The 25,781-nt window shown below is 29.3% G+C and overlaps 1 protein-coding gene across 3 annotated transcripts; it reads left to right on the plus strand.

The window, feature by feature from the left end:
• The first annotated feature begins 20,428 nt into the window (after positions 1–20,428).
• Positions 20,429–25,044, plus strand: LOC105641951 (putative isoprenylcysteine alpha-carbonyl methylesterase ICMEL1). Of its 3 annotated transcripts, none has more exons than XM_089715781.1 (11): positions 20,429–21,079; positions 21,451–21,527; positions 21,726–21,795; positions 21,911–21,991; positions 22,303–22,377; positions 23,120–23,221; positions 23,328–23,468; positions 23,582–23,650; positions 23,768–23,911; positions 24,456–24,546; positions 24,696–25,044. In XM_089715781.1, exons 1-11 carry the CDS (start codon positions 20,676–20,678, stop codon positions 24,855–24,857), a joined length of 1,416 nt encoding a protein of 471 aa, XP_089571907.1. In that variant the 5' UTR covers positions 20,429–20,675; the 3' UTR covers positions 24,858–25,044. The 3 variants fall into 3 exon arrangements, with proteins under 3 accessions (XP_089571907.1, XP_089571908.1, XP_089571909.1); XM_089715782.1 differs by having other exon boundaries at positions 20,431–21,079; positions 23,585–23,650; XM_089715783.1 differs by having other exon boundaries at positions 20,942–21,079; positions 21,456–21,527.
• Positions 25,045–25,781: the final 737 nt, after the last annotated feature.

A 25,781-nucleotide genomic window follows, 5' to 3' on the forward strand; every position in this document is an offset into this window, starting at 1 on the left:
AGATTTTGAAATGGTGGGGGGAATTTAAAGTGGATGGTTGATGATGGGGGGCCATGCACACGTCATCGTTAATAAACATGAAAAACTATGAGCCGTAGTTATTAATACACACGGTAAGTCACTGATATAACAGGGACACGCCTATGTAAGTGATATGTTCAAAATATTATTTTAATATATCACTTGCACGTTTGATATGTGTACGTGGAGTCATATCTGAAAATGTCCAACATGGAGATTATGTTTAAGGGTTGTTGGACAAAATTTACTGTTTTGATAACGGGAGGTGTTTTACCTATTTGAGTAATTTTTCATAAAATGTTAAGAGTTAAATCTTATAGAGTTAACTTTTTATAAAATAAAATTTCAATTTCTAAAAGTTAATTAAAATACTGCGTTGTCGAACAGACACTTAACCTAAGTGTTTGATGGTTTACTAAAAGAAAATTTTGGTACTTGATGCTTTAATTTTATTTATCGAGTTAAATTATTTTAACCAAAATGTTGTTGTTGCTAGAAATGAAGCTTTTCACTTTTAGACAGGTTATAAAACCTTTTTCTGTTCTTGATTTTACTTGTGAAACTTTGGTGCTTCTATAAGCAGGGACAAAATTACCTTGAGACTTAAGAAGCCATGTAGACCCGGCCACAAATTGGTTTAAAATCGGAATTGAAATGAAAAAATAAAATCAAAATCAATTTAGAGCGATTGAGTTTAGAATTGAAAGGATTTTAGGTCAACTCCGTTTTAATTTTTGAGATTAAAATCACCTAAAAATGGTGGAATCTCGTCGAACTTGAAACTAATGAAATAAAGATAATCCCGATTCCAAGTTCTATGATGAAATAGGCAACCTTGGAATATAACCTCAAAATTCAATCCCAAAAAAATTTTATTTTATTCTAATTCTATTTTATACCCCAATATTCAAACTCTAGTTCTACCCTACAAGAACTAGAATCATGGGCATATCTGGGTACTTTGGTGAGGAATTACCTAATAATTATGTATTAGTTACCAAGATTAACATAAATTAAAGATGATAGGCTGATTATGTATAAGTTCACAAACACCTCTTCTAATTAGACCACCCAGATTTCCACTAATTTTTTTTTTCCTATGCTTCTATAGCACTGCATTAAATATTAATATTAGAGTTGATAAGCTTACATATATTGAAATACTTATCATACGTTGCTATACACATCAGCTATTCATTAATCTATTCCCATTAATTAATTTTTTTTAAAGGAAAAGCTTTACTTATGTTATTAATTACAATTTAAAAGAGATAGATAACCATAAATGTATTTTTTTTTAGAATTTATTTAACTAATAATTAGGAATATATATGGCTATAAGCCTTTGACTCTTACTCAATTTCCCTATGATGCTTTGCTTTGATGGGAATAAATATATAAACCATCATTACTAATCAAGAAAGAAATTTATTAATGGAGAAATAATGGCATTTTAGCCAATTATATATTTGTTAGTCAATACATTATGGCCTACTTCTTTTTATTACACAAAATGTTTAATCTGTATCCTATGTTTATAAAGCTTCCCACATCATATAATTACTATTGTTTTGTCATGAAAATAGTTATTCTTGGCTTGATCATGATAAAGCTGGTTCACCATATTTACGTTCTTGCTCTCTCTATTCTACCAAAAAATAAAATAAAACCCTTAATTTACAAATGACATTTATATTTTATTTTATTCTCTTCCATAAATATATTTTAACAAAATCTTGAAAAATATTTTGTTTTTGAATTTATATTAATCTCATCCGTATATCTGAAAGGATCATTGTGCTTCATTTGAATGCTTCCTGATTGTTTGTTTCATTGGATTAGTAAGTCCTTAAGTCCAAAATTTGTTCCTTTTATTCTTAATTTTTAATAAAAACATTAAAAATACCCTTTATCCTAACTCTATTGAACTTCTGCAAGCTAAAAACAAAAATTAATTTTGTTAGGAATAATAATTATTTTATTTTTGAAATAAAACTGAAAGAAGATGAGAATAATTTGAAGTTGCTGCTGAGAAAATAATGTTGTTCTTATCAATTTAGATATATATAAAGCCACTTTCGTCTTTTCAATAAAAACTAAAGGCAAAGTGTAAAAATTTGGACAGAAAGATTAAACTGTTGAATAATTTTAAATCTTATAGATATATTCATATTTTTTTTTAAAGGGTAGAAAATAAGTAGTTAATTTCGTAAATCCATAAGAACTAGGTAGTAATTTATCTGACTCTAAAAGGAAAAAAAAAAGTAATTTAGCCTTATTTCTATTTAATTATGGTGTTTCTTTTCTTTTAATAAATATTTTTCCTTTTCAATTCTTGTGTTTGCTTTTCTTCTTTTTACTATTCCAGAAAAAAAAGAAGTGTTGAAAAGGGAGGGAAACGGAAGGCTGAGATAGATTCATATAGAAAAATATTATTTTTTTACCATAATTGATGGGAAGATTTGACGTAAAAAAGGAAAAAGTATTTATGTAGTTAGAATTTTTTTTTTTTATTTTTGAAAAAAAGAAGAAAGTTATAACTATTTAATTTAATTGATAAAGATTGTTTTTTTTTTTCATCAATTTCAATTGCTCTGGGCTTTAATAATTTTACTAATTGCTATAATGGCAATACTTTAAGAGTTTTGAAAAAAAAAAACTTTAAATTTATTAACTAGATATAATACCTTCAAAAAATAATAGGTTAAGCATTTCCTATTAATCAAAATAATGAGGAATTGAATATATTAATTTGGAAAATATTATTAGCTGTTAATGCTAATAATTATATTTAATGCTGGACATTATTCAGGAAAGTCAATCTAACATAATCAGTTTAGTTCAATTTGATTGTAAAACTTTTCGATACAATTTTCATTTGTAAAGAAAAATCAGGAAAAATTAAAAAATTAGTTTGAACTAATTCGATTCAATTTCAAATAAATTTTAATTTCAAATTAGATTATTTTTAAAAATTTTGATTTATTCAGTTTGAGCTCATCTAATTTAATTTAAATAGAATTGAGAATGGGGAATTGGATGCTTGCCTTGGAAAGTTTGGCGCCTATATATTGAATTCATAGTTGGCTATCTACTCCCATATGGTTGCGGTAATTTTAGATAATTGCGCATGTGGTGACACAAAGTATCAATAACGAAAAGTCTCTAATCTTTGTAGAGAAGATACCTTTTGTAAAATATTTACTAAAAGAGTAAAAATCTTTACACTCTGCTGTTCAAAAATCTTATATATCCAAAAAGATTCTTCTCTTTTGTAATCTCGGAGCTTTAATTAGCTTTCATTATTAAAAAAAAATGTTTTTTTAGTAATAATAATAATGCAAAAATCAAGGTTCTATGTTCTATTCTATTGTTCCTTGGTTCCCATATATACAGTGCCACTCACACAATCACACCCCAACTTGACGACATGTCTTTTTAACCCTAAACTACAATATCCTTCCTTGCCCTTGTTTTGTTCCCTTTATCTCTCTCTACACCATCTCCTTTTTCCTTTTCTTTTATATTTTTTTCTTAAAAAAAAAAATATGTATTTAGATGTGATTAATTGTAACATCAACATTATAATTGTCAAAAATTGACAGCGTGCCTAAGCTAAGGTGCATGGCTGACTCAAAGATTCGTTATATATTTTTGTCGTTCGTGCTCTATCTCCCTCCCCTACAAACACATGTATACTTTTTACCGTTTTGTTTTACCATTTTGGTAGATATCAAGTTTGGGTGATATGATTTGATTTAGACAGAAATAGGAATCGGCTTCAAAAGTACCGGTTCGCAATCAAAAGGGAAAGACTCCGATTCCGATCTCTCCTCCTATGTTTTTTGAACCAAAAATAATTCAAATTCGACCTCTCCTCTTAAGGTTTTTGATTCGAAACTAGTTGAAAGTTGTTGGTGCCATTCAATATTAACATAATTAATGTATTTAATTTTAAAAAACATGTCAGAATAAAATTTTTGGTGAAAAGCATGGCTTAAAAAATCTTGATATGGTAAAAAAAAAAAAAGAAAAAGAAAAAAAAAAAAAGAACACACGAAACCTAAGGCTTTAGGGTTTGTCGAGCCAATTATATGACATGAAAATGATGGTCTGATTCAGATAGCATTTTTGTTTTTGGGTGCGTCCAAGCAGCTACCCACCTCTCCCTGCTTCTTTTCTTCTACTCATAATAACATTATCATCTCCATATCTACAGATTCTATGTTGTATTCTAACAGACGTTCGACCCCACAAATAAACTACCAAATGATCTATCATCGTTAACTGAAAATATCACACTTAAATGCTAATAATAAAGTCCATATTATCTATTAAATCATTGAATTTTAACTCAATAGTATTGCAGTCGTCCGTAGAACTATGAGATTTTAAGTTCGAAAGAAACCAAATTAATTATGTTTGAAATAAATAATTAAGTATTTGGGTTTGATATTATGTTTATTTTTCTTTATAATGCTATACTTGAATTACATTTGAAGATTCATCTTTATAGTATTCCCTAAAAAAGATTATCTTTATTGTAAATGCATACGTATCTAAATAGGTAAATAATATATCGATTAGGCATAAATCAATTAGTGTAGCCATAGCTTGTCCATATCCAATCAAATCAATAATTTAATTTAAAAAAAAGACATTATTTGATTTGGTTCTAAGCTCTACAGATTTCATTCCTTATCTTGAATTTTGCCCATAGAAGAAGGTACGTGACTACATAAATATTTACCTTAAAATAAAAGAAAAGAACAAAGTATAAAAATTCAAAGATTCATTAGCCACTTTGATGATGGAAGATGCTTTCTTAATCTAATCTTCACAAAGCCTAAAAGTTATTGCTTCCGTTGCATGAGCTCAAGCTAATATTTATGCTCATCATTCCACGTGTGTGCACGTGTGTACAGGGGGTGAAGCTAAAATTTATATTTAGAGGGGCAAAAATTAAGCATTCAAGGAATAAAGCGGTGAAGTCATATTATATTTTTTTTAAACGGTTAAGGTTTGAGCCTAGTTTAAACAAGCCATTTTTAAATGTTTTTTTTTAATGGGAGGGCCAGATGGATATATATATATATATATATATATATATATATATATATATATATATATATATATATATATATATATATATATATATATATATATATATCATGATTGAACCTTTACAAAGATATTTCATTTTAGCGAAGGGCATTATTATTACTGAAATACAAAAAAAAATCGAACCCTCACAAAGTTTAGGAGGTCATTCAAATTTATGACCTCCTAAACTTTGTAAGGGTTCGATTGTTTGTTTGCATTTCAGTAATAATAATGACTTTCGCTAAAATGAAATATCTTTGTAGAGGTTCAATCATGACATTATATTTTCATATTTCATTTTGACGGATGGCATAATTATTTTTGAAATGTAAAAATGTATGATTACATGGATTTTCCATAAAATTTAAGAAACCACAAAAATAATTGCGAAAATTACAAGGTGAGATTTATACATTTGGACATTTATTAATTAGTTAGTGTATGCATGCATGCATGCATGATATTGCAAGAATGAGATGCCAATCTTCAAGCACACTATAGTACTCTAGCTCCAAGATATAAGATCCCCCACAAGGACTTAAAATTCTTATAATGTAACCGCGTTTGGTTCACATTGTTTCCAAAGTATGGGAAGGTGATTCTAGGCATACGATTCTTAGATTATGTCTCTTCTATGAAAGCATTTGAAAATTGATCGTATAATATCCCAATATCCTGCACTAATTTAGTGTCATAATACCTAATCTATTTATTGTTAGAGTATGTGTATAGTCTCGTGTCTGTTTTAAAGGGTCTGGCCTGCGGAAGTTGTGTTACGGATAATCAAACTCATGCTATGGTGATTAATCCCGCAAATATTTTTTACCACTGAATTATAATCGTTCGGGTTTTACATCAATTGATTTATAAAAGATAAGTTAGCCGAAGTTATGTATAAGCTGATGTATACTGCTTCGCTGAATTTGGTCATGACCATGAGAGCATAATACTTATCTACCCTTCTTTTAAAGTCATAAAAAGGATTGAATTATCTTCATTATATCCTCATCCCGCAGCTTGATGATGATTCAATACGAGCATATACTTTCATATGTACCATTTGAGTGAAAGGCTTCATTATTTTGAATGATCTGTTAATACATGGAGGTCGTATATGTACAACATTAAACAGAAGCCACCCGTAGGATGTCTCCAAGTATATGCTCTACTTTGCATCTTTCATGTGCTATTTTGACAAGCCATATTTCAGCAAGGGATTCTGATTCTTTCATATGTGTTAGGAACCATAAAATCCTCTGGAGAGTTGGGAGGGAATTCAAGATTGGAAAAAGGTTTATGTGTGTGTATATAATGAATTAATACCATAAGTCGGAATATATACATCCTAGTCTTTTAACTATTTGTTTGAATGATAATCTTTTTTTTTAAGAAAGAAAATAGATGTGCAAAATAATGAGCGATTGACCCATGGTCATGCAATTTTTAATGAAATGAGAAAGATTTTCTTTATTTGAAAAAGGGAAGAAAAATAATAAATGAAGTAAAATTTAACTTTTTTTTACCTGTATCTATAAATTTGGAATATCTCCAATTTGGAGAGAAAATCAGCCAATTTTCAAATTTATGGAATTATCTAAACACCCTCAAATTTATGAGAATTATCAATTTCAATTTGAAATTCCAATGAGGGTAAGATTCTCAATTTCTAATGATAATATTTTTTTATATAAAATTTTGTTCTTTTTAATTAAATAAAAGTACAATTATTTTCTTCTACACTTCAGCATGACCATAGTTTAGTTTTAAATCGAAAGCAAACCGATTAAAACTAGCAATAAACTGTGGTCAACGGTTTTCGATTTTAAAATATAATTAAAACACTATATTTATGGTTCGATTTCAATTATTCACTTTCTAAAACCAAAATTAAATGTTTTGATTTAAAATCGATAGTTTCGATTTCAAACCGTGAAGAAATTTCAAAGTTCATTTTGAAAAGTTGTACATGTTATATAGTTCATAATATTCTTCCAACCCATTTAACCTTCTAGAAATTTTAAAGAAAAAAAAAACAAAAGATCATGTTTTATTAAAGTTGATAATATAAAGTTATTTTAAACTCAAGCCTCATGAAAAGAAAATATAAGAGATTGCCATCCTTAGATAATTCCATAGATGCGGGAACTAGATTTTATTACTTAGTGCAAATATAGCCGCAAAGAATCATTTAACCAGTACCTTCCATGGAATGTTCCATGTCATGAAGGACTTCAAATGTATTTTATTAGGAAGACAAGATGTGAAATATTGTATTAGTAAAAAATGGATTCTGCGAATAAGAATAATCTTTTTTCATAATTTTGACATGGTTTGGCATCCATGCATGGTTTGGATTATTTAATTTTCTACCCTTAATTTTGTCTCATTGCAAGATAAAGATGAATCTAATTAAATTTTGTGCTCTGCTGTCATCTACTATGAAATAAAATCGTAGGACGAGGGCTTTCATTCATAAATCTAAATCTTGCTAGCTAAGTACATAATTAAGATGCTTAATTTGAAACTTGATTGATCATTTATAATTAAATAAGCTTATCTGGTAGAGCTTTTGTCTTTTGATGGATCATATCATAGCATATATGAAAAGTAATAAGTTATGCCAATATAAGAAATGTTATTTTAATATATTGAAATTTAAATCACTAATATTACTTTTGCTAAACTTTATGATATCTCATTCCTAATATTTTAATTCATGAACAAACTTAGTTAATATACCAGTCGAGGTGGTGGCCTGGTGGCCAAGATTTTATCATCCGTTTGCTTGATCATGATTCGATCTTCTATGAGCGTATTCCGTTACGCATAATGTCTAAATATTGATTCTGTTGCAGAAGAGTTTAACCTTCTTATGGGAGATTCCTCAGGCCGGGCTCTTGCTTGCTATCACGGGTTGGAAACCACGATGATCTAGTAGGAAGAGGCAGAATCTCACACCGGTGCTCGGGGGCAGTAAAAACCTAAAGATCGCCACTTTTCAAAGTGTTTTTCCTAAATGTCATCCTAGCTAGAGGATAGAAACATATATGGAAATTTGAAAAAAAAAATTCTAATAGGTGCATGTCTAAATTTCCTTAATTAAATCAAACACAAACTATTGTTTTATTTATTTATTTCGTTAATTTTCCCATAACAGTATCATCATCAAAGAAGAAAATAATTAATAATGAAAAATCAAATAAAAATATCTATATGAAGGTCGTAAGAAAGTAATTCATAGGAATTTTATATATATTTTTTGAAGAATGAAAAAGATCAAATTCATGATCTTTCATGGATATTTCACTACCTTGACTTTTTCTGGAAACAATAAAGAATGCTAATGATCATATTTTAACTTAAATTCTGAACAGAACAAAACAAAAAATTATATAAAAATTGCAACAAAAATTATTTTTAACATAATTTTTTAACTGCAACACGATGCTTATAGTGCTATGCGTATATAGTCACTATCATTTCTTATAACTGGAGATTTAGATGACAGGATCATGATCCAGCACTTGCTCAATCATTATTTACAAAATAAAAAAAAATGTATCTGTTAAGAAAAAAAAAACAAAAAAAATACTATATATATATATATATATATATATATATCCTCATCAATTACATGTTATAAATAATTTATTTATATTTTATTACGAAAATAGATGCCAATGCATATATAAGTATCGAGCAATAATCATCCAAATAGTTAATTAATTTATTTATTTTATAATACCTTTAATTTTTACTTTGATATATTAAATATGCGAATTTACAAAATTATATTTATAAACTACCTCATTTATTAAACCTTGCAACTTTTAAAACTAATTGGTTTCTTTTTCTTTATTTTGTTGGACTGTCCTTAAACATGCATCTAATGTAATTTGAAATATATTTAGAAAATTATAACTATATAAAGTTTGTTTCAACAGTATTTCTTAGTGCAGATTTATAATATATCATCAAATTACAAAAAACAAAAATATAAAAATAAAATTTCAAAATTTTAGTATTAGAGAGACTATACTTATGAAAGATCAAATTAATACCAATACTTACTATTGCTTTTTTATTATTATTATTTATTCTTATAACAACAGTGAAAAAGAATTCAAAAAGAACTTGAAACAAATTTTTTGGCTTCTGTTCTAAATCTAAATTGACGATTTTGAAACCGTCTAAAAACAATATAATCCAAGTATCACCTCTTTTTTTAAATCAAAATTGATAATTTTAAAATTAGGATCATTCCTACAATTAGAAGCTAAGCTTCTTTAGGATTTAGAGGAGCCATGGCCTCCCTAGGTCCTAAAGAAAATTGATTTAACTTGCTCTTAGGTTAAATCAATTTGATTTATAAGATTTTCTAAAAATCAACTTGGATTAAAAATTTTTTAATTTTTTCTATTAAAATTAACATCAGCCGACTCTTTTTAAACTAAAATCAAACTATTCAATTCCGTTGAATTCGTTGAACCTTTGTATTTTTTTTATTACACTTATCTCTAGAAATGGAAAACCTTTTTTTTTTTTCAAAAATAAAAAGGTTCCAATCATTGTAAGCAATAAATAGTAGTTTAACAAATACTAATAAAATATAATTAAGATGCATTATTGGTCCATGCTTCGGTCACTTTAGCACTTTTCTTTTGAAAGCTTTTATATGGTAAAAAAGGAAATAAATCAATTATATATATATAAAAATGTGCTCTTTATTTTTTTATTTCCCAAAAGAAAAAGTGATTTTTTTTTTTTTTTTTTTTTTTTTTTTTGCGCTTCAAATCATGGTAACTAGCTTGCATATATACAATGTACATATAATTAGTTTGGCCAACTTAAGACACTGCAGCCATAGGGGCATAAGTCATAGTATTAGTTACCTTCTTCATCGTCATATTCTCTTACTATGAAGTGTCTAAATCCTAAGTTAACGAATAAGAATTCATTACCAAGACTTAGGGTAAGATTCTGCAACTGCATTAATGGCTGCTAAATCATGCATTAACTTGTGGAATCATAAAATTGAGATTCTGATAATACCCATAACTATATGGCTGCTAACATTACTAATTGTAAGAGAAATCATTGAATATCAACACAACATTCTTCAATTATTCAAAATATATAATGCTCGATCAAAGATTAACATTTATTATATATTTAAATCTGAGATTCTCATTCGGTAGTTATTTTTTTATCTCTTACTCAGACTAGTTATTTCTTTGTCTCTTACTCAGACAAAGACAATAATAGCTTGCTAATTCTATACGGAAGATTACAACCTTTCAAATATCTAATTTAAATACTATTCATGTCTTTCTATTCTCGTTACTATCACTAATATTGATGAGATGCATTCACTAGTTGGATTCCACCAATTTAACTTCAACTATTTTTGTACTTATCTCGCAATGGAAATTTAAGAAACTATTAAACGATTTGATATTTGGTGTCTTTCTTTGAATAAAATTATTCACAAAATTCTTTTCAAACAATATTAAGAATTATTTCTCGCTTGACATACTAAAAAAGTATTTAGTTTACTTGTAGAGTCTGGTTCAAAATTTGAAGTCGCCTCTGTAAAAAATGTTTTACTTAAATACCATTTCGTCCAAACACAAATATGTGTTAAAAAAAAAATTAACTATCATAAATGTTGTAATTAACTAGAAGATTACATAGAGTTTTAACCGCCGCTGCCCCTCTCTCTCCCTTTTGCCATTAAAATTTTCTTTCCTTCTCTCCATTGAAACACAAAATCAAGCATGTAGATATGGGGAGGAGCTAATTCTTGTTTCTTGTGACAGCCTCTCTTCATATTTTTAGTATATTTTTAGTTTTCTTGCAAATTTTTATATTTTTTATTAAATAAATTACATATCTATGTCTACATGGCATAGATTCATGTTATTTATGTTTCCGCTACTGTTTGTGTTTTATCTCATCTTGTGTGGAGTTTATAATCTCACCATTTTATATGGAGTTTTGTTTTATTGTTTGCATTTGTTTGGTTTATTTGGATAGGTTGCAATTTGTGGAGAATTTTTCAACTATACGATGATCTTCGTCTTTTGGAGGCCGGTAGTGCGGCCTGTTCCTCCATTGAATTTAATGGTTCAAATCCTCCATGTTCATTATAAGCAACTAATTTATGGATAATTATATCATATGTAGAAGATTCGGGAGTTCATCTAATCAATCACTTTTGAGGATCTATTCGTTTTCTTCAAGTTTACCTTCTATTTTTTATTAGGATTTCTTATTAGATCAGCAAAAAATAATTATTTTATAGTTTTGTTCTATGTCTGGTCTTTAGCAGAGGGGTTATGTCATCCCCGTAATATCTATATTAATTTGAAGTTTTTTAATAAAATCATATTATTATCTTCAAAAAAAAAATAACTATCATAAATGTTTGACACTATAGTTATGCCTTCTGATGAATAAATAAATAAAATCAATACAAAAATTAATTTTTAAAAGCTCAATTTGAAACTTTTTATATGCATCTTATCTTATATTTTGTACTAAGTAATTCCTAATAAAATTTATTATTAGAAAATCCATTTTTTAAAATCTTTCTTGTCGCTTTTTAAAACACTTTTATGTGACTGCTTTATTTATGTATTTTTAGATGATAATAGTTATAAGTTATTAAAATATTTGGAATAACTACTGTCTACTGCATTTTTTTGAGTAAAAAGAAAAATTATCCATTAGAAAATATGCAAAAAATTAATATAATTTTGTTAACTTTTGTATTTAGCAGGCGCCAACTAATTTGGAATTAAGACTTTGCTATTTTTATTATTAATTTCTACATTTATATAATATATCAAAACAGAAAAAATAATTTGAGATATATCATATAATTAGGGGTGGCCATATTACGGTTCTGGAATCCGGAACCGGTGGTTCGAACCGGTCTCGAACCATAACCGAAACCGGTGGGAACCGAAATCGGTTCGAACCAAAACCAGAACCAGAGATTTTCGGTTCGGTTTCAGTTCCAGTTTTGTTAACTGCAAACCGGCAGTTCCACAAACCGGTCGGAACCGGATGGAACTGCCGGTTCTCTGGCAGGTTAGAACCGCCGGTTCGAACGAACCGGCGGTTCTAGCCGTTAGAAACTGTCAGGTTTTTTTTTTAAATTCTATTGTGAAATCTCTTAATTACTCCTCCCAACAACTATAAACGGCTATATAACGGCTAGTTTCAAGGGGATATGTAGGCAACTTAATTTTTTTAAAAAAAAAAAAATTAAGTTCAAGTCTTTAAAAAAATAAATTTAATTGAAGTATTTTTTAATTTTTTAGGTGTTTTTTTTTTTTAGAAATAACTTTCACAAATTTATTAAATTTTGAAAACCGGTCTTCAAAATTTAAAATTTAAAATTATGCAATTTTCCGGAAAACCGATCGGAACCGTCCGTTTTGAAACCGTACCGGAACCGAAATCGAAAATTTTCGATTCGGTTCGGTTTCGGTTCCAATTAACCGGAACCGTGGCCACCGCTACATATAATAATATATTTGGAAATGAATTATTATATTAGGCTATGGGCATACTAATTTTCAAGTAGTTAAAGATTCCAACGAGAAAAGGAATATCCTTTGTAATTGAGAAACCTGCGGAGTTTCAAACTTTTGCTTTTAAAAGACAATTTGAACTTTTTGTAAAAGGAACGGTGAAATGGCAAAATTAATTAGGAAACAGCTCGATTACGGAACCATTGGTGAATGATAAAGCTAAAAAAGTTCAGAACTTTGCAAAGTACATTGTATTATAAGACCGTCAAATTCATAAAAATGTCTCTTTAACTTTATAATTTTAATTTAATTAAACCCCAACCTTTAACGAAAAATTATTATTATTATTATTTTTTGAAAATTTTCTACACCAGTAATAATAACTTGTAGGGTTTATATCTTTTATTTTCAAAACATTGATTTAATTTATGTATGGAATAACTTTTCAAATAATAATTTTTACATTTTTTAATTATTTAATAACTATTTAATTAATTTAATTTTATTAGTTAAAACATTATATAAAATGATTTTTCAAATTAAAGTGTTTAATAAATATAATATTATAAATTAAATTATTTAATAAGTCATCTTATAAAATTGCAGTGGTAATTTATATTTGACGCCGCAAAGGCAATTGAAGGATAGTAAGTCATCTTTTTCTAGCACGTAATTACAATAAGCTAACTTTATTTTGGCCTTTTTGACCTAACTTTAAGGTCTAAAACGATCTCTAACCCATCCAAGAAGCTGGCTTTAAGCTCATAATTAAGTTATGACCTATAATCCTACTTTACTTATTTTGTCCATATAGAGCTCTAAACCAGTTGATTTAGGATTCAATTAACCAATTCTATGTTTATTTTTATTATTGAATTGTTGAACCCTACTTAGAGTTGCGACTTAACGAAATAGCACTTTCAATGAAAAATTTCCCTATCCACAATAATGAAATATCGAATATTTTTTACTTACATGACTTGAGTTTTTAAATTCTTGAACTCTTTCCGATCAAGTCAATCCAGTGATAAATTTCAATAAATACAAGTAAAAATTATCCCTTTATGTCGCCCAAGTATTAGACCCATTATTATAAGACAAAATGGTAAATTCCACAAGCCCATAATCAAATAACCCATTTTCTTTCTAGAAATCTCCGGGTATATGCTTTTGGGTCATTTGAACTATAACGCAGCATATTCTTTAAGCTAGACGGACCTAATTGTAGGATTGATTTTTACTCCAGTGCCATGAGTTTTGGATAGGAGTAAGCATTCAGTTTAATTAAATTGGATCAAATCGAATTGATTCAGTTTAATCCAATCAAATATTTTAATAAACCCGCATCTAATAGTTTAAAAATCGGTTTGAGCTTGGTTCAATTATTCCAAAATAAACCACTTATTATGGGTATAAAAATTAATTCGGCTAGCTATATAAAAAATTGAACGGTTATCACTAATCAAATTAACTAATAACTGAATTCTAAAACGACTAACTCAACAGGATCAAAACACATTACTTCATTTTGATTTTTTGGGTCAAACCTAAGTGTTGCTCACCCCTAATTTTCAGATGTTCATCTACAATGTTCACAGCATTCCCCTTGATCTCAGTGTCTAGTGGAATTGCTTAACGAAATAGGATTCCACCAATTTTACTCAATTTGTTCTTATAGCAATGGAAAATTAAGAGAGAATTTAATTATTTGATATTGGTGTCTTTTTTTTATTTCACAAAATTCTTTTTTCTGTTTTTTTCGTTACTAATAAAGCAATATCATGAGTTATTCTTCACTTGATGTACTAAAAGAATTTGATTTGATTAATAGACGGTTGAATTAGTATTTATGAACTGCATTTTTAATTAGGTGAATTCTATCTGTAAGGTTAGTAAATAAAACCTAAACTATTGTTATTGGAAAATTTTTATCTGAATACTGTCCGGTCTAAACATGAAGACATATATATATAAATTATGAACCATTGTTAAAGAATTCCCAAGGAAAAGAAGAATATTCTTTGTAATTGAGCAACCTTTTGAGGTTTCAAACTTTTGCTTTTGAATATAATTAGAAATTTTTGGAAAAAAAAAATGAAAAATTGTTAAAATTATTAGGAAACAGGTCGACTTGGTGAATGACAGATCTAAAAATTAAGAACTCTGCAAAGTGCATTGTCTTATAAGACGCAAGAAAAGCAACTCTAACGATTGTAAGTCATCTTTTCTAGCATGTAATAAGGTTACTTTATTTTGGCCTCTTTGACCGTAACTTTTTAGGTCAAAATCATCTCTGCTCCGTCCATGCAAGAGATGGCTTTAAGCTTATAGTTAAGTTATAACCTATAATCCTGCTTTATTTATTTTTTCCACATTTATATAGATATGGACCCAACCAAGATTTGAGAGATGTTTTCCTTTTAATTCAATAAGCTGACAATTTAGGGGTAATCGCCATTCGATTTACGGGTTATAAATTTGTTTTTTATATTGAACTGTTGAGACTAATTAAGATAAGTTCGATAACAGTTTTTTTAAATAGTTTTTGTCAAAACGCTAAATATCATTTTTTGTAATGTTTGATAACATAATGTTGAACTAACCTTCAGAGGCTAAGGTAACATTCTATAAAATGTTAGTTCCTGTAACGTTTAATTTTCAGCGTTTTATAAAAAGTTACTTAAACCCCTACTAGCTACTCAAATAGGTAAATACTACTAAAACAACTAATTTTATCGAACATGCTCTAAATGGTTGTCAGTTATGTCAATTCACTTCACCGGTTAATTAACTTAAACTCCATCAAAAAATTTTTAAAAAAATGATTAATTTTTAGTAAATTTTTATATTTGATATTCATTACTATTATTAATACAAACAAAAATTGTGGTTGATTTTTTTTTAAAAAAAAAAAAATTCTTATTTGTTAAAAGTAATTATATCTAGAAATCCATAACTGCTTGTAATTTCTGTACATTTTTATTCGGTTTGATTAATCATCAGTTTCAATAATGAAAATTGTATCAAAATCGTTAAATTAGAGATTTGATTTTTCAATTCACATAAACTCACATGAGCAAATGCTAACAGTGAACATGTCTAATATTTTGGAAAGGCTTTTATTTCTTTCATATATTTTATTTTTGATTGTCCAAACTCTAAAAGTATTTCGATAGGATGTTAAGAATCTTTAATTAGCAATTTAAAAAAAAAAATTAAGAACTACTATCAGAAACCCTAAAAATCAATAAACCCCACATTCCTTTTAATTCATCTTTTAGTTTAGAGATGAAGCGGACGGTCGCTGCCCTAAAGTGCCTTTTGATTTAGAAATGAAAGCGTATAGTTTGGTACCCAAAAGTCTCAACACCATTACATTCCAATGTCGGGTTTCAAATCTTGTTTTCTTTTTTCCAATTCACAAATCTTTTTATTGCTTTGAATATTTGAGGATTTGCACTTGTAAATTTAGTACTCAAAAATACAGATGTGCAAACCATTAGTTTAGTCAAAATTGAATAAATAAAAAACCAATAACACTTAATTTACGTAGAACCTATTATTTCATATAACATATTCTATTTAGTTCATTTCAATTTTTTTATTTTTAATTTAATTTTAAACATAATTAATGAGATCTATTTTTCAATTTTAATAAACACTAAAGCAATATAAAAAAGCAATTATTTTAACTAAATCGAAATTGATGAGTGTATTTTTATAGTATTTTTAATATAGTTTTTATTAGAATTTTTAGTAGTTTTAATTACTTTTATTAGTTTTTATTTAGTTTTATTTATGTTTTTGTTCAAAGCTTCCTTGAAACGTAATTTGCTTGATCTTAAGGAAATTTGTAGGATTTTGGCACATGAAAAAGCAAAATAAGGCAAAACTCTCAGGCTCTAGCATGCTCTAGCCATGCAACTCAGCACGCCCGTGCTGGAATCAAGGAAAATCAGCGTGGAGACTCAGGCCCTAGCACGCTCGTGCCGCAAGAGAATATCAATCCAAAGGCGTGCTTACCTAAGCACGGCTTGTGCTGCATTCCATCATGGAGACTCAGAGCCTAGCACGCCCTAGCCGTGGGCGTGCCACAGATTCCTATCTGGATGTGCCCCTGAGCATGGCCTGTGCTGAACCATCCTTAGAACTCAGGCTCCGGCACGCCTAGACAGTGCCACACAGTATGCCCGTGCTGAATATTACGTTTTATTTTGAGCTGAGGACGCTAGCCAGTCCCTACCACTTGCAAGGGCCCACATAAGATGATTTCATGATGTGCAAATCAATTTCTAATCCTATTTAGGCGCATGTGAGAGTCCTAATTGAGAAGAAATTCAAAGCCTAAACAGTTTCCTATTTTCAAAAGATTTCTTACTTAATTGAAGACTCTATTTCCTAAACGAAGTCGGATTTTCTCTTAGGAAGTCTATATAAAGAGAGAACAGATTCATTGTAGAGATATATCTGGTTCTACCAATCTCCAAGACTTCAAGCAGTCAAGATTTGTGTCAGGATTCAAGGAAGTCGTCCACGTTATTTGTTGACTAGTTTTTATCTCTAAACTCTTAATCTTGTTTTTACTTTTCATTACTTCACATTGATTATGGAAATATTTTCAAGTTTAGTTGAGTTTTATTTAATTACTATGTCGAACTAAACTCTCATACTAGGGATTTGATGTAACTTAATTTCTTCTCCAAATTATAATATTAGATTTATTTTTCTTTGTTCAAAGTATAATTTATTATTGAATTTAATGCTTCCAGGCAGAGTCTCTCCCCTTGATTGATTTATTTCATTAATCACTATCGGGAGAAGGATTTTTGATATGAAAAAGGTAATAAATTACATGAGAATAATGACTTGATGCGAAAGCTATATGGTTTGACTTATGAGGGGTTTTCATAAGTTAATGATCTTAAGTTATGAATTCACAAAACAAACCATTAACTTAATGATTTAATACATGTTTGATTACGCTATTGGAAGATAGGTAATTAGACCGGGTTAAAATAGTTAACAATACATCGGGAGAGTTTGTTAGTGATTTTAGGGTTGTTTCTCCTACTTGAACAATTAAAATTGATCAACAAATTAATAAAATAAATTGAATAGAATTAAGTGAAGTCAAAATCCTTAGTAGTTTTTAAACCTTGATTTCTTTTAAGCACAATTGTTTTGCTTGATTTCTTTTATTCTCTTTTATTTGTTGAATTTGATTCCTTAAAATAAATCCTCTTATTGCCGTTTAAATAATAATAGGTTAGTATAATTTTGGCAGTTGGTATACAATCCTCGTGGGAACGATACTCTATTCATTTTATATTCTATATTACTTGTTGCGATTTCGTATACTTGCGAAAACCACTATCAGAAATCAAACCAAATAAGAACTGAAGTAAGTTGATTTAACACCAAATTCTGCTCATCTTTTGTGTATGGTAAACAAAAACAAAATAAAATATTTTTTTATTAGCAAAAAGATTAAATTTTATTAATTTATAATGTCCAGGAAAAACTTATTTTATCCAAGTACTAACCTGAGCCGATAGGCACCCCACAGACACCCAACCTAACTCAGATAACTTAAGTAAAAAAACCTGATCAAAACATCAATACTCACTTAAACTGATCAAAAATAAAACACAACGTTTTAAGCTAAACGTATCTTATATATTTTATCTCCCTTTTTTTGTAGGTTTTCATGTCTTCACGTAAACTGTTCTTCTATTCAAATTATCTTCCACAATCCCATTTAAAGACACAGTCTAAGGCCCACTTAAAGACATGGTCTATAGCTTTGCACTTCTTCTACGTAACTAATACCTCATGTCTATCTCAGTCATCTTGTTCCAAATTTCAAGTCTCCAACAACATTGCAGTTGCAAGTATTATTTTTCTAATTTTTTTATTTTTTATTTTTTGCTTTTATTTTGTTATTTATTTGAGTTTTCTTCATGATTTTCAATTCCCTAATATTGTTTATGCTTTCTTTGATAAAAATAAAATCAACAAGTAGTATTCTTTATTAGACAAAAAATAATGATTCAGATTACTTTGTACAAACGAATAATCCGAATCGAACTGAATCGGTCAATTCGGTTTCAATTTCTATTTCATTCAAGTTAGTTTGCTATGCTTTTAACTTCGATTCAGTCGGTTTGAGTTGATTTGATCCAGTTCCGACGGAATGCCCACCGGTAGCTACAATAAAAGCTTGCATATTTAAGTTTGAGATGAAATTTTTAAAAATTTTAAGAGGTTACGTATATGTAATGGCAACAATAAAAAGAACATAAACTCCCCTGCTAAGTGACCCAAGAACTTAGACCCATTATAAAATAAAGTGGTTTATTCTACTAGCCCATGAATGCATTACCCATTTTTCTTTTCAGCAATTTCCACATGTATGGTTTTGGGCCATTTGAAGCTAGAACCGTAACACCACATATTTACTTTGTTGGTTAGATGGACCAACATAAGAACTTCACGTTTTGGTCTTGAAGAATGTAAGTGAGAATAAAACATCAGGTGTAGAGAGAAGTGGAGATTTTAGCTGTTCTACTTCTAGGGAGTGATAGAGAGAAAATTTTAATGAATTGCAAATCCACCCAATTTCATCGTCCTTCACCTTTGCTTTCATTGTGGAGATTTTAGCTGTTCTATGTGTATAGTTATTGCCATTTTTAATATAGTTTATATGGTAAATATTTTATAATAATTTTTTCAAATTATTAAAATAATAGTTTAATAATTAAGTGTTTTCCTAAATATTAGGAATTTATTAGATCTTAATATAATTTTTTAAAATGTATAAAGACAATATAATTGTTTTCAATAATTTGATGCGTCGAGGGCTGAATACATAAATTCACTTATAAATTTTACAACTTTGACCTATCGTGCACTTAAATTTGTAAATTTTAGTAATATTACATACCTTTTGACATTAATATCAATAATATTTAAGGTTTTTGACTTTTATCTGCAAAATGTTGACTGTAGTTAGCGTGACTTTTAGAAGAATAATTTCATAAATTTTAACTTTTTAACGAGTCTTTAATTTATCTAATTTTACAAGTTGAAGTGTTCAATAAAATAAATTTGAAAATTAAATTACTTAATATGGGTAATTTTATAAATTGAAGTATTTGATAAGTATAAATAAAAGTTGAAGGTACTATAAAATTAAAGCAATAAAGTTCGAGAATGAATTTATGATTTAGCCTTGAGCTAAGGGAAGTATTATCTGTTGTTGTGTAACCTGCATCGTTACTTTGACATATTGATCTAATTTTGCAAGTTGAAGTTTGAATAAAATAAATTTAAAAATTAAATTACTTAATAGGGGTAATTTTATAAATTGAAATGTTTGATAAGTCTAAATAAAAGTTGAAGATATTATAAAATTAAAGCAATAAAGTTCGAGAATGAATTTATGATTTAGCCTTGAGCTAAGGGAAGTATTATCCGTTGTTGTGTAACCTGCACAGTTACTTTGATATATTGGATTTTTAATAAATTAAAAAATATATATTTTTATTATTTTTAACAGAAAATTTTTTAATTAATTAATAAAAATTTTGATTGGGTTAGTTAATGGATGGCCAGAGTCTATCCCATAGAGAAGTTCCCTCCCTTACCAAAGCAAGACAAGGATGTTGATCGGTGAATTGAAAGAAAATAAAATAAAATTAAAAACAATTCAAAATAGAATACGACAGAGCTCAAAGACGACAAAAGCAAACGACCAATCCCAATTTGTGTAACAAAATTCTCTAACATCGATTTACCAAACGCCAATTGGCTCTCTTACAATTACAATTACAATTACAATTGCCTTCGGACTTCCTCAAGATCTCTTCTTCATCATCATTTCTAATTCCCATAACCAGAAAAACCAGATTACAGATTATTTCTTAAAACAGCACAAATTAATTTTAACTGTTTTTTGTCAATCTCGATTCTTTAACAGCTTATCATTCCTATTTCTTCTTCTTTACAACAATGCCTTCTCCAATTCTTCCTCTAACAATCAACCAATCTTCAAAATCCTCTTCCTTTCTTCACCCAATACCTCCGGCACCAATGCCCACCTCTTCAATATTGCTAAAACAAGGGATTCTTGACGACTCAACTAGTAGGCTTTTGATTTCATCTTCATTTCACGAAGAAATTAAGCCTTTATTACCGAGAACTTCTAGTTTTGCCGATACTACTGCCACCACAGCCTCTACCTCTGCAAATTCTTATCAACAGCAAAGACGGCGGCGGGTCGCTAGTGATAGTAACCTCCCGGACCTTTCTGATGCCGGTAGTCAGCACCAATCCTTTAGTCGTGATGTGGGTCATGCCGCTTCTGAAACGTTTCTGCTTACGAGATTGACTCTCAAGCTCTTGAGATATCTCGGGTATTTTTTTTTTTTCTAAAAAATATGTTGAGTTTTGTGATTTTTCTGTTTTTGATATGATTTTTTGATGCTGACTGACTTTTTTTCCCCTCCCCAATTTTTTTTTCTTTATTGGTTTTCTTATGCCTATATGAGGTTTGGTTGAGTGAATTAATACATGATATAAGGGTTGATTGTTGCAGGGTAATAGAATTTAATCTCTATGAATAAAGAGAGTAAATGGATATAGTACTGTAAATTTATTTTCTTTTTGCGTTCTGTTTGCTTTTTGGCTTTGGGAATTTCATGTGTATTTCCCAACTTGTTTCAGATGCTTGCTTAATGTTATCCCAACTATAATGTAGCTTACTGATCATTTATTTTTCATTCAGGATAGGTTACAAATGGATCATGAGATTCCTTGCTCTTGGTTGTTACTCTATGATGCTTACGCCAGGTTTTATTCAAGGTTTGTGGCATTCATTAATACTTTGCAAGACATTTCATGCACAAAAAGTCGAACATGTAATTTGCATATGTTTGAATATCTAACACTAAATTTTTTGTTCCATTATAATCCTCGAATATTTAGATTTACATATGAATATATAATGTTCTACAATTATTTAGTATGGAAAAACATAACTAGTACGCTGGTCATTTGCAGTTGGATATTACTATTTCTTCTCCAGTCAAGTCCTGAGAAGTATAGTTTATGGTGATCAACCAAGAAATAGGTGGGATGTCATGAATTTTGCTTATTTTCTTTCACATTCTTGCAATAAGTTCCCACCCCTTGTAAAATTTTAAATCTATGGGTTTTTGGCATGACCAGGTAGACTTTTCTTGCAGGCTTGATCTGTATTTACCAAAAAGCAGTGATGGGCCAAAGCCAGTTGTTGCATTTGTAACTGGTGGGGCCTGGATTATCGGGTGAGTTATATTTTCATTCCTTGCCATCAATATTCGAATTTGGGAGCTAATCATTCAACAGCTAGTGGTTTCTATTTCGTTACCTGATTGGTAAATGTATGATCTCTGTTTCAGTTCTGAATCAATATAAAACTAAAAGTGTTTTAGAAAGTCCCATTAAACAATAAGCAGTTGATTGGATATCACTCTTTTTGATTTGTCTAGTGAGATTCCATAAATTACATTGTCAAGTGATATTTTCATGCAAAATATTATATATACCTGCTTAATTATCCTTGATGTATTTTAGGAACTTTTTCATGTTGATGCAGTTATAAAGCATGGGGTTCTCTTTTAGGGAAACAGTTATCGGAAAGGGATATCATAGTGGCTTGCATAGATTACAGGTGATTCTCTTTTTTTGAGGCCAAAATACACTCTTCTAATAGTAGATGCTATCTTTAAAAAAAAAAAATAAATAAATAAAAATAAAAGCTCTGTTCTGGATAAGTTCAGTGATGATTTTGTCCTTAACTTTTGTTAAACTGTATAGTCACCATAATGGTCTTTTTCTTTTTCCTTTGCAATTATGCTTATTTGTTTAATACTTGAAGACACAACCAACAAAGAAGGATATATATATTTTCATTATTGAGATCTCTCTGCAATCCTTTGGATGTTCAGTAGTTCCATTCGATGAAGTGATTATCCATTTTGATGGGGCATTCAAGGTGCTTTGATGTCGAGCAACTGCTTGTATAATTTCAGTTTACAAGAAATCAAGTTTATGAACCTGTGGTTATTATATTATTCTTCTCTATTGGTTGAAAGATGCTTTTAGTTTATTTTCATCAAGTTTTCTGTTTAGAATCTTCATTATCCTCGATGTACTTTGGTTGCCTGCAATGGACAATGCAGACTGATGATCTTTTTCTTAACTCCTAACTATTTTCTCTTACTGATGAATGTCATATTTTTGTGTTAGAATTTCCATTGGTTCTTTTGTTCTACTTCCTGTTGTAATGCTATTATAATCATGCATTCTGCAATGCTTATGTTACTTCAGTATAATTCCTTTGATTTGGGAATGGCTGTGAATATCAAATGATCACCCTAACTCTTGATTTCATAATTGTCTTGTGCATGCAGAAATTTCCCTCAGGGAACCATGAGCGATATGGTGGAGGATGCTTCTCAAGGCATCTCATTTGTATGCAATAACATTGCTCAATATGGAGGTGATCCTAACCGGTAATGCATTTTTTTCCTTTTTCAATTTCTTTTTTAATATCAGTGTTTCGATTCCATTTACTGGTGAATGCTAATGATGCTGTTATCCCTGTGTTTTCCTTGATAGAATTTATTTAATGGGACAATCAGCTGGTGCACATATTGCTGCTTGTACTCTTCTAGAGCAGGCAATCAAGGAGGCTGGTGAAGGAGAAAGCATTACTTGGAGTCTGTCCCAGATTAAGGCTTATTTTGGACTTTCTGGAGGGTTAGTTTTTGTTAAGACAATGCAGTATCTGCTTGCTTAAATGACCATAAACATTACTTAGATTTTTCTTATTTGGAGCTTTTTTTTACAATTTTTCCTGTCACATCTAAAAGCAGGTACAATTTGTTAAAACTCGTAGATTATTTCCACAGTCGTGGTTTATATCGTTCTGTCTTCTTAAGGTAAAGCATTTCTTCGTTTCTTGTTGAACTGTAGCTATGCTTCAGTTTCATTCAGTTAATGATGCCTTCATTCTCTGCGTCTCATTCTGATATGCTGATGGCTCCATTTTCATACAGCATAATGGAAGGAGAAGAATCCTTACGAAGATTTTCACCTGAAGTAATTGTAAAGGACCCCAGTGTGAAAAATGTGGTTTCTCTGCTACCTCCTATTGTTCTTTTTCATGGTACTGCAGATTACTCTATTCCAGCAGATGCCAGGTCAGTTCTTTATGTCAAGAATCTTTTTTCTTTCATATATTCGGTATTCTTTTATAAATTTAAATGGGTTACTTATGTGATAGGATTGTTGAGGCATGGTGTTTTTATGTTAATCACATTTGCTGTTCATCATTTTTAGACTCAAGGTAATATCATCTCATGGAACATATAAATATATATTCATTCTCTATTTTAGGCACAGGGCAATATCATCTTTTGATGAAAGACATAATTTTAAATTCTCTATGCTGTTCTCTTTGTGATCAAAGATGATTAAATGTGTTTCCATTTATGCAGAAATAAACTCTTTTACTTCGAACGAAAAATATCCTCACGGAATAATCCCTTTAAGCTACATTAACTACTGTTACAATTGCATCCATATATGTGTGCTGCCTTCCTAAATTTCTGTATATATATTGGCGATAATGGAATTTTTCGTATGAAGTAAATTTGTTTCTATTGGAACTTCGTCGTCATTCTTTGCCTGTTGATGCTAAGACTTCTTGTATGCAAGCTTTTATTGACATCCCTTGTTCCACAGTACAAGTTTTGCTGAAACTCTTCAAGGACTTGGAGTTAAAGCTGAATCAATTTTATATGAAGGCAAGACTCATACAGATGTGTTCCTTCAGGTAAGAGAATTCTCCAAGTTTTGTTGTCCAATAGTAATATTCATTGCTTCTTTCTGCAGATTAATTTCTGTTTTGGTGCAGTTTCAAGATATGTATAAATGTTTAATTGTGGGTTTAATTATTTATGTTAATGGGTGCATGTGATTAAGGATCCAATGAGAGGGGGAAAAGATCAGATGTTTGAAGATTTAGTTGCCATTATTCATGCTGGTGATGCAGAAGCTGAGGCCAAAGATGCAGTGGCTCCTCCAAGAAGACGCCTTGTACCAGAGTTCATGTTACAGGTGGCTCGTAGAGTCAGCCCTTTCTAACACCACCAATAAGCTTCTTGTTTATTCTTTCTACTCATTGTACATATCATTAACGCAACTTGATTATTTCTTCTTTCTGTTCAATTCCCCCCTCGTTTAAGCTCATAGTAGCTCTCAGTTGATAATAGAAGTGTTTTGACTAAGTCAATACATTAAAAGCTATATGAAAAGCTGTTACCCAACAAAATCTTTTTTATAAATAATTTTTTTTTTTTTTGGTATTTTAGTTTGTGTATATTGGAAAAAAAAAATAATTAGGATATTTTGCCATTATCTAAATTGTATAGTTGTGATCCTGTCGACGAAATAGTCGTTGGTTTTAATTTTTGTCCAAACAAAAGTAAATTTTCATTTTTTAAAAAAACAAAAAAAGAATACATAATTTTTTTTACATATTTTGATGTGAGAAAAAAAATATTAAAAGGAGAAAGCTGTCCAATTGTGTTAATAGATAATTCAGAAATTAAAATTCTTTGGCAAGTATTCATTGTTGAGTGGGTATATTAAGTCACAAAGCGACTTTCATGTCTCTGAATAAATTCAATTGTTTGAATATTTGCAAGAAATTTAAAGCCAAGAATTTAAACTTTTAGACTTAAAAAAGCTTAAGAGAATATAATTAACATATATATATATATATATATATATATTCGAATTAATCAGGCATTCATAGTTCACTTAATTAAATTTTCCTCGCACCAGTTGGTTCACTGAGAGATAAAATACTCATAAGGAGTATTTACTCCATTTACGAGGATCCAACTCTTTGAACCTCACCATCTAAGAAAAAAAAGTATCGAATACTTGTAAAGAGTATTTGCTCTATCCATGAGGATCAAACTCTCTCTATTTCATTACTAAGAGTATCGAATCACTAGTCCTAATGTCTCCGTGACAAATATAATTTTTTCATGAATGATAACT

The sequence above is a fragment of the Jatropha curcas genome, chromosome 10, assembly GCF_041381405.1.
Source record: "Jatropha curcas cultivar XTBG-Jc1 chromosome 10, XTBG_Jcur_1.0, whole genome shotgun sequence".
NCBI lineage: Eukaryota > Viridiplantae > Streptophyta > Magnoliopsida > Malpighiales > Euphorbiaceae > Jatropha > Jatropha curcas.

Coding starts and splice junctions, on each gene's coding strand:
- LOC105641951 (XM_089715781.1), top strand. CDS start 20,676: ATGCCTTCTCCAATTCTTCCTCTAACAATCAACCAATCTTCAAAATCC. Junction 21,528..21,725: donor TACGCCAGGTTTTATTCAAG/GTTTGTGGCATT, acceptor GGTCATTTGCAG/TTGGATATTACTATTTCTTC. Junction 24,547..24,695: donor ATACAGATGTGTTCCTTCAG/GTAAGAGAATTC, acceptor CATGTGATTAAG/GATCCAATGAGAGGGGGAAA.